The sequence below is a fragment of the Falco biarmicus genome, chromosome 12 (genome assembly GCF_023638135.1).
Source record: "Falco biarmicus isolate bFalBia1 chromosome 12, bFalBia1.pri, whole genome shotgun sequence".
NCBI classification, from domain to species: domain Eukaryota; kingdom Metazoa; phylum Chordata; class Aves; order Falconiformes; family Falconidae; genus Falco; species Falco biarmicus.
Window position 1 is genome coordinate 7367331 of NC_079299.1, and position 10078 is coordinate 7377408.

Sequence of the window (10078 nt, forward strand, 5' to 3'; positions counted from 1 at the left end):
CCTTCCCCCTCTGGCTGTGATGCCCTGTGGTTCTGTCTGAAGTGGCTGGCACTTTTCTCGTGCAAAGCCTCAGTGTGAGCCTGCGGAAGGCTCGTGGGTCCAAGCCGTGGTGGCGGCCTGGCAGTGACGTTATACCCCTGAGGGCTGGCTGTCAGCCGATGGCTGCAGTGCGAAGTGACTGCGGAGGCTTTGGCCAAAGACCTGCGCGGGTGGTTGTGGCTCACATGAGACGTGTTACGGTCAGCTGCTTTAGTCCTTTCCTGCTTGGCTGTTCCTCCTGCTGAGGCTGAAAGGAAACAGTGTTCCTTGGAGACCGTCTGTCCTGCTGTTCTCATACCTGCTGGAAATGAGCTTGACTCTCCTGTTGATTGCAACTCTGCAATTTCATGTGTTCTGCAAAGCATTTTTCAATAACATAGTAATTTTTCTTAAGCCACTGTTTTTATAATAAATACCAGTCTGATGCATCTTTCAGGTGATTTTTCTGTCAAGTATCCCATCACTTAGTTCTTTTGAGGATGGACAGGAAAACTGAAGGTTAGAGTTGTTCTTGGCTCTTGCGGGCGTGCTGTTTTTAGGAGACAACTGAAAGATGGCAGAGCAAAGTTCTGTGCCAAAGGGAAGACAGGCTTGCTCCTACCTTCGTTTAGATTGAAATAAGAGCTCTTGTCTTTCAGCATCTGTTCAAGAGAGACAGCAAGATTAACTAGGGTGCGTATGCTGCTTTGCAGAAATGGGTGCTCTCTAAGTTTGCTTTTAACATTTCTTACACTACGGTCAGGAGCCTGTCCCATTACTTCAGAATGGGGGGTCGAATTCTGTTTGATAGGTTATGAGGTGTCTGCAGACACAGCACCTTGGAGGTCGTGAGTCTGATAGTAGCCAAGATGGGAAATACAGGAACGTACTGCATCACAGATGTGATTTCGAGTCTTGCTGATGGTTCTGAAAGAAGGACTGGGTGTGGGAATGCTCACAAAATCATGCTGAAGCTGTGGCTCTAGTTCTAAGAGCAGAATACATGGTCGTCTCTTGCAAAGCCAGGACAAAAACTCCTTGGTTCTCCAGCTCCTCAAGCAGATCAAGAGGAAAAACAAGTATCAAGGAAAACCCGTATTTGACTTGTCAAAGGAAACTATTACTTTGTGTAGATTTCAAGCCTTGGGATAACATGGGATACCTGGTTTTTTTGGTTTTGTTTTTTTTTAAATTAGAAAACCAAAACTTTAAATCAAACTTGCTCATGAGTCTAAGCATTTTCTGTCTTGGTGCATATTCATCTAATACTGGAGAGAGGCTTGAAGCCTGACAGTCTTTGCTAAAATCAGCATGAGGAAAACTACTCTGTTGATGACAGAATCTCATGGCTTTTAGTAAGTTTGAAGTTTGGATTTCTTGCCAGCTGCACAGTTTTCCTCAGCACTGTGAGGATTCGTTTATGCTGACTGTGAGGTTTTGGTGCTAAATGTTCTTGATGCAGAGCTGGAAACTCCTTCCTTAAGGCAGAAGGGAATTTGGGGGATGCAAACGCTATTTTTTTTGTTATCCCCTTTAAGCAGAGGCCAGTAGGACTTGGATAATTAAGAATCTCTCTTCTAGTTCCCTTATGTTCAGTGGGATTTGCAGCAGTGCCATTTGCCTCCTTATTCTCCCAGTCTAAATATTCAACATGAAGCCAAGTCATGTTCAATGGGGTGGGACGACTGATTAAGTGTCTGAACTTCCTGCAACTGCAGATTGAATCCAGCCTCCCAAATTTAATCCTTAAAAATGATACAAAGTGATTTCCATGAGTACATTGTTCTGCATAAGAGCAAGAAAGAAACAAAGCTCCTCTCAGTTCTTATGGCATTATTTTTTCATGAATTCATTTGACTTGAGGCAGCCCTGGGGTTTTTTGGTGGGGGCTTTGAAATCTGTCACCCGACGTTGTGTGTCTGTGCACACAGACTTGCCTTTAGTTCTGTGTACTCTGTTGGGCTTTGAACCCCCTAAGAACAGCATCTTCTGTGAGGGATGATGGGATGAGCAAGGCCTCTGCTGTAAAATGACACAAAGGGTTAATAATATGCTTTACTCTTTCCAGGTACTTTATTACCCAGATTGCCATCTGAACCCGGGATGACATTACTCACCATCAACATAGAGAAAATTGGTCTGAAAGATGCTGGGCAGTGCATTGATCCTTACATCACAGTCAGTGTAAAGGGTAATGATGTCTGTTCCTGGCTCCTCATTTCTAGTTTGGAGAGTGTTTTCTGAAAGCTGTACTGATTTTTTTTTTTTTTTTTTTTTTTTTTAACCAACCTGCTGGGAAAAATACTTGTTGGTACTTGGTGTTTTCTGTTGTGGACTTAAGGCTTCTGCTTTAATCAAGGGTGGAAAAAAATCTGTGTGTGAGAGACACTGGGAGGTGAATCGCTGCAGGGGACACTCTCATCTGTGTGCTCCAGGGTGCCTGCCCCATGCTGGGAGCTAAGTACCGGTGACTTGGAAGACTGTGGTTCTCTATTCCAGCTTCTTCAGCTGACATTTAAGTACAGACCTGTTTGAATTTCTTGTACTCCCCAACACATATTGGTCTCTGGGCTTTCTGCAGGCGGTGAACCAGTCTGCTGACTCCGTTCTTGCCCTGTCATTAAACTAATTTTTTAGTAAAACAAAGATCATCTTAACAGTGCTTAAGGTTTAGAGGAACAAGTATGAAGCTGGGAAGCAAAGCTTGCAAGTGAAATAAAATATGTTTTAGCCTTGGCACTGAAATATTTCAGCCAAAGCCTGGTGGGCTGACAGCCTCCCGCTCTGAGAGCCTCCGTGAACCTGTAAGAACCACTTTCCCTGTCAGTCCGGGACAGGCAACATAAGGATTTCTCACTGTTTCTGGTGACAACGTGGTTGATACCTGTTGCTTGAGGCTGAGATTTTTGGTATTCAGAGTCTTTCTAAGTGGGACCATCTGCCTCTTCCTCATTTTGCATTTCATAGGGGGAAGCCCCGTGGTCAGAGTTGCTTATCCTTAACCTGCCCCGCTTGACATCTGCTCGTCTTTACAATCTTCGGAAGTGTATGATTTTTTTTGTTTATCATACAAAAATCTGTAGCTGAGCCAACAGCCTCTAGCTATTTTCAATTGTGGTGGTGACCTTGTGTGTATCCTTTTCAGATGTACTATTGGATACCAAACGCAGGGATAAAATACTTGTTAGACGTGCGATCGGGTGCTTCCTCCACCAGACAAGTTCTCTGGCAGAAGTAAGGGTCGCAGTATTGAATGTCACTTAAATCCCAGTGATGTTCTCAAGTGCTGACCTGCCAAAATACCTAGACAGAAAGTTTTACCTAATCCTGCTTCCTGTGATGGTTTTTTCCACTTCTCTCTGGACCTCTGAGGAGTTCACCTGGTTGGGATGGAAGCCGGCGCGTGACTCTTGCCTTCCCCAGCTGATAGAACTGCCTCTTTGCATTTTCAGTCATGGAAACATGCGGTATTGCTTTGTTTATGGTGTTGCCTTAGGTTTGCAGCATTATTTTTAGATTGTGTAACTATTCTTCAGGCTCCATTTCTCTAGTCATTTGTGGATCTTTCTTTGCTTCTAGTATGCCAGAAAGCTGAGGGGTGGGTGACTTCAGTGGTGGGGCTAGCTGGATGCATGTGGATTTAAACAAGTTTAATTCTTTCATGCTGAGTTTCTCTTGGCCAGCAGGAAAATACCAGCCCTAACAGGGTTCTAACACTGGATCCTGGAACTTATCGGAACTCATAAAGCAAACATTCGTTGTTCTTGCCCATTGAAGTGTTTGTCTTTCTTAATTTCTAATGAATGGTTAAACTGTTGCTTGCCTTCAGGGCTAGCTCTCATTTCCTTTCTGGAGCTCGGGGAGGCTGTATATTGCTAAGCAACATTAGAACTTTCCCAACAAGTCTTTCTGTTAACATGTGGCGCTCTATTTGCAAGCTCCTATAAACGGTGGCTGCCAAGTAATGATGTAGAAAACAGGATCAAGAAGTGGGACAAGGGGGACAGCCATCGCCTAGTCTGGTAACGGTGACTTTCTGTACTTGGTTTCTCAAGATTTTTGGTGAGGAAAAGTAACTCTGGGAAGTGATTTTGTCCCTGTTAGGAACCTGAAGGTGCTTAGTAGCTGTTTTCCTTGGTTCTATACCAGACTGCTCTTCTGCAGGCTCGGGGAGAGCTTTGTTCCTGGTGCAATGTCGGTGGTCCCAGCCCACTCCCTGGACAAAGTGCAGGGCCCCAGCCTCAGCCCGCACCCCGAGCGCGAGGCACACGCTCTGTACGTGTAACCTTGGCCGTGTCGTTAGCAACTTGGCTCCACCTGAGGGAAAGGGAAAACTGATGAGAGGAGAAAGAGGACAAATGTACTTTTATAAACAGCAGAGGCTTAGTGAGAAACAACGTCGTCTGCGGTGGCTGTGCCTGAGCAGCACAACCTGAGAGCCGGAGTCCGACCCGTGGCCCCACCGTGCTTCTGCCTGTGGAAGACCCCAGAGGAGCCATGCGCGTGGAGCCCAGGCAGCGACGCAGGGCGCACACAGCTTGCAGGAGCCGTGCCAGCTGCGCCCCGCAGACCCCGCGTGGAGGGGGCAGCCTTTGGGGCGTATCCCGTCCTGCCGGTTCAGCTAAAGGGCTGAAGCCCTGCTGGAGTCCCGTTTGCAAAGGAATAGAATCCTGTGCTGGCAGGAGAAAGAAACGTGCTCTTAAAAAGAGGGATAATTCCAATTTTTAATTCTAAATGTTGTCAGAACTTTACCTGCTTTCATGTTGCAGTCAGCAAGAAGATGCACTGACTGTGTGTGAGGGAGCGTGATTTCCCCTTTTTCTAAATGCAGGGGGAAAATCCAGGTGTGCGTTAACTTGTGGCAATATTAGGAGTGATTCATCAATCTTTTAAAGCAGGACCTTAAAGTCTGAGAAGCTTGTGCCAGTCTCATGCTGTTTCTTTCCTGCAGATTTGAATGGGATAGACCTGACTCCTGTGCAAGATACTCCCGTGGCTTTGAGGAAGGAGGACACGTATGTCCATTTCAATGTGGACATTGAGATTCAGAAACACATTGAAAAACTAACAAAAGGTACGTACTGTCAGCGACCTGAAACAGCACCCAGGGGCTTTGGAGGCGTAGGCACTAGGCTGCTCCTGTCCTGGTGTAATAAACAGGCTGTGCCTGAGCTGCTGCTGCAGGGCTCGAGATCCAGACAGGGACAAAAACGGACCTTTGCGTCCTGTCCCTTTCAAATCAGTCATGGTGATGGCTTGCAGACAAAAGGGGAATGAAAAGAGATAAAAATGCAGCAGTCTGCTCTGCTACACAGGTAGTGAGCTGCTTTATCGCTTTCTTAGTCACTGGACAGACCGTTACCTGGCTATGAATAACTGAGTGAAGAGTACGAGCTCTTCGGACTGATGAGCACTGCAAGAGTGTGGTGTGGCTTTTGAGCTAATAACAGATGTGTTGGAGGTGATTCCCTCCAGTGTATGCAGAACATCTTAATGGCAGATAAGTTTTCAGTTAACTACTGGCCGTAATTGCTAACTTTTCTATTAAACCATTTTCCACTCTAGGTGCAGCTATTTTCTTTGAGTTCAAACACTACAAGCCTAAGAAAAGGTTTACTAGCACCAAGTGCTTTGCTTTCATGGAGATGGATGAAATTAAACCTGGGGCAATTGTTATAGAACTGTAAGTGACTCGCAATTAGAGATGCCAGTGATGGAGGAAATGAACTAGACCTCGGTTACAATGTGTGGCTTGTTGCGTCGAGGAAGGTTTCATGGACTTGTTAGATCGACCTCCACAAGGAATATCCTCCTTTTAATAAGGAAGGGAAGATAAAATGCTTTTAGGCAAATAAAATGGCTAGAGACCCTTCTCAAAAACTAGACTTATTTCTGAATAAAATGCTCGTGTTTGTAACTAAATTTTATATAAAGTTAACAAATCTGTACGGGAGGTTTTAATTTTAACCTTAGCTTAAGTGTCAGATCCGCTGTATTAAAAAAAAATAAATCAACTTGCACAATATTCTGGTACAGAACTTCTCTAAAGGAAATGTGATTTGAGACACGGGATACTGATTTGCAATTGAATTTTTATGAGCATTTCGAAGCATTGTTGGGTGGCCGTCGTTTTTTCCCTGCTCTAAGTATACGGAGAACTAGATTAGCCAGTTATGCTGCAGTGGTTTTGATGTGCATCCCAGCCTTACTGTGTGGCTTAACGTCTGAGCGAGGCTTTTGAGGTGTTTTTTTGTCAGGAAGAGGGTGAACCTTGCCATTCTGGGCATCTCTAGCAAGAGTGCTTATCTGCTAGCTGGAGTGCTTCTAAGTGTTGTGTAACTGATACTGCATCTCCTTTAATCCAGAGTATTATGTTGGGGATTCTCCTTGCAAAAACCTTACATTCCTTTAAAAATGGAAATCTTTGTTTTGTTAAAATCATAATCCAGAGAAAGTACTGGTTTGAATTTCTTCCTGTAAATCTGCTCATTATTCTTGCTTCCAGTAAGTCTGGTCGGATGTATTTAAAAGATTACGGTAATAAGATCTGTACCGGACAAGCTTTCTACTATGCTTTCATCTTCCTACACAGCCATTAGCACGTGGATTAACTTACTTTCTTGTGGTTACAGGTACAAAAAACCCACTGACTTTAAAAGGAAGAAATTGCAACTGTTGACCAAGAAACCACTTTACCTTCACCTCCATCAAACATTGCACAAGGAATGACCCTCGTTGTGAGACTTCTGTGAACTGAACCGCAAGTCACGGTAGCTGTGTGTAGTAGCCTTAGCCTTCGAGGGGCGGGAGAGCGACTGAATTCATGCCAGTAGGTCAGACGGGACCATCACACGCTGCACAGCACTGCGTCAGGGTCAGAGGCGAGCCTGCCACTCGAGCGCAAGATATTTTTTTTTCAGTACCTTCCAGAAAAAGTTGTTTCCGAGAGCCCTGAAATACGTTGACTGCTTTTCCTAATTTTGCTGTTCATCACTTTTTATCTTAACCGTTATTAGCCTTTTGCCTCAACCTCCACCCCAGGCTGGAGACTGCCCCTTTTGCCAAACCCGTAGCAATAAAGACGTGGCAGGCCGACTAGCTGGTGACACTTGCTGTGCGATTGTAGTTCCTCTCATCTGCATTTCGGAGTCCTCTGGAGGGGGCTGGGGGGCAGAAGACTGGGAGAAGGATGGGGAGGCGTGGGACGGAGCCTGAGGTACCGCAGGTGGTTTAAAGTGAGAGAGAGGAGGGTGCTGGGTCCAGTGGGATGGCGGCAGAGGAGCTCCTCGGCCAGCTGTTCTGCTTTGGCTGGGCCAGGAGGACGACTGCAGATGAGAAACTGCAGCGATGATTGTGACAGCGATGATTGTGACAGCTCTGCCGGATCCTGTGCGGAGTGTTGGTTACGTGTTACGGTCCTTTCGGCCACCACGGCTCCCTCCTCGAGCTCCTCCTCCTGTGTCTTGTCCCAGAGTGATTTGCAGAGGCGGGTGGGGGACAGAGAGGGGGGACGGTGGATGTTTCACCATTTCAGCAAGAGCAGGACAGGCCCCTCGGTGCTCAAGCGTCTGTTTTCCAGAGCTTTTGGTAAAGTAGGTCTGGCTGGCAGGTTGACTCCCTTTTCACATGAAACTGCTGTTCTTACAGAAACTGATAGTATGCGGTCTTCTGCATATTTTGTGCAAGTCTGGAAACTTCCTCTAAAAATTACCTTTTTATGTAAGTAGATAGGATTATCATTTATTTTCTATATTTTTGATTTGGTGTGTGTTAAGCTGCAGGACATTGGCTTATTTTGACACACTTGCATTCACCTTTTGACCTAATAAAGGGACAGAAGTAGAACCCAGTCACATCTTTCATATATTTGTGTGGATATTTGATACAATACTTTAAGGTTTGATACACTTCTTGCGTATCTAACTAGTGCCTAAATACTCCGCTATGCTAACGGAAGACCCAGCTCCCAGAATAGTGCCAATTATTAGGTTTATTTTAAACAGTCGGGCCGCAGATGTATCACCAGTTCCTCTTTTCTGTCATGTAACCCCAAGACGTTACATCATGCTTTAACAGCTGTAACACTTTACCAGTGTTACTTGTCCTCATGATACTTGTCCATCTACAGGCAGGTGTTTGGTGTTCTTGGCTCTGCCATACTGATTAGGATAAAAAGCTGGTTTTGAATGTCCTCATCTTCTTGCCTTCTTCCCTCTGTTCTGGTATAACTAGGGATGACTTTATTTCCGTGTTACAAGAAAGCAATGCTTCCTCAGCTTCCCCTGCTGGCTGGGGACAGCGGGGGGAACACAGTTGGGTTTTCCTCTTTATGGGGCTTTGCCGTACCCCAGTGGCATTACAGCTGACGTGTCGAAGATCAAGCCCTGAAAAGAGAACGCTGCCAGTTATGGAAATAGCTCTGACTGCAGCATTAAAAAAGAAATAAAAATCATTCTTCGGACTCTGCAAAAGGATAGAGCAAAGGATTAGTCTATGGCTGCAAATAAAGCCGCGCATGGTCGATGGCTGCGTTCCCTGCTGGCGCTGCCTGGCTGCCTCGGGTCTCTTTCTGACCTTGTAAGAACCTGCAGCACCGAGCACCCCTGGGAGCCACACAGCCTGTCTGGCTCAGCAAGGGCCGATTCTGGGGCTCTGTCATCGTCCAGTGTCCACCAGTGTCACCTGTGGCACAGTGAGAGCGCCGAGGTCGGTCCTGGGTGGCCCTTGTGGCTCCTCCTGGTGCTTTTCAGCAGGGCCATCCCACCCGGCTCCGTGAGTGCTGCGTGGGGTGCACACGGGAGGAGGTGCTGCGTGTCACAGAGCCCGGGCTGGAAGGAGGGATCCTGCACGCACAGAACCCAGCTTCCCACACAGGCGTTCATCAGCGTGGGTGGCGTGAGCCACTACACCCGTCGCCCGCTTCCAGTGGAATTACAAGCGCATTGTTTCAGCTGCCTGCCTCGACTCTGTCCCAGCTTGTACGTGTCTCTATTAACTCCAGTTATATGAAACGTCAACTTCAAAGTATTTTTGTTAAATACACAAGTAGAGCTTTGTATTTAACTGATTGTGAATTAATGGCTTTAGAGCGTGAAATGCCATTTTTAAAGTTTCTTCTATTCTTTGTGGGTTTTTTTCCTGTGAACTGTCTTTCACTGAAAGGACTGCTGCTCCCCCCACAAGCTCTTGTAATGTTTTACACTTCAGTGATGCTCTTGTCTTTCATCTTAAATCTAAAGCTGGAAGAACGTAACAGCGCGAGGGCAAGTTTAATGGCTGCTTGTCCTCCGGCAGTAAAGCTGTAATGGCCGTTCCATAGGGGTTTTTTATTATTCCGGGTTGTTTCCCCTCTTCTTTCTCCTCCCTAAGCTTTCCCTTTGTACAGAGCACTTCTGAAAAACCTTGGCCTCTAGATAAGTGGCCCCGCTATGCCAAATAGTACATACTCATCCTTGTACGAACATTTAACTCCTTTAACAGCTACAAGTGTAGGGTGTGTTTAAAGCTATTCAGTCTTCTGTGTGTGCAAAGTGAGTTAAAGCAATACAGGTTAACATGGTTTACATACACCCATGCTGCTCTACAGAATCGTTATTTTTTTGTTAATGTAAGTGAAAGAGGCTGTGCAAATCCAGCCTTACTGCTAAGGAAGCTGAATCGGTCTTAAATACTGAATAAGATTAAAAACACGGCTCTTAAACTTTGCTTAATGCTGCAAGCCAGTCTTGAAAGCAGAAAGCAATTATGAAACTTCTTACGTTTCTAGAATGGCATAGCATTCCCTGCACTTCCCAACTAACCGCACAGCTTCGGAAAGGCTTCCGGCTCCGTCCTGCCCTTCAGCTGAGGACTCCATCGCCCCTTGCCCTTGTTCCGTGAAGCCAGGCCGTGACACACCAGCCTCCTTCAGCGTAAGGGTGATGGAGTCGCTAACCTGGCGGCAGCAGCAGCAGTTGCCCAGCCTTGTTTCAGTTCCTGACCTCGGCCATGGCTGTAGCACTCCGGTTGCATTACTGAACCGATGTCCTTCCTGACCAAAAAATGGCACTGAAACAAAGCC

General features: G+C 46.1%; 1 protein-coding gene across 4 annotated transcripts in view; it reads left to right on the forward strand.

Moving 5' to 3' along the window:
- The window catches only part of AIDA (axin interactor, dorsalization associated), a 28454-nt gene extending 21330 nt beyond the window's left edge, over positions 1-7124 (forward strand). For 2 of the 4 annotated variants that reach the window (XM_056357038.1, XM_056357039.1), the window contains 4 exons: positions 2087-2209; positions 4970-5092; positions 5584-5701; positions 6651-7124. In XM_056357038.1, the coding sequence (XP_056213013.1) occupies positions 2087-2209; positions 4970-5092; positions 5584-5701; positions 6651-6747 (461 nt within the window). In that variant the 3' untranslated portion in view covers positions 6748-7124. The remainder of the gene's footprint in view (positions 1-2086; positions 2210-4969; positions 5093-5583; positions 5702-6650) is intronic. The other 2 variants (XM_056357041.1, XM_056357040.1) reach the window with 2 other exon arrangements.
- Positions 7125-10078: the final 2954 nt, after the last annotated feature.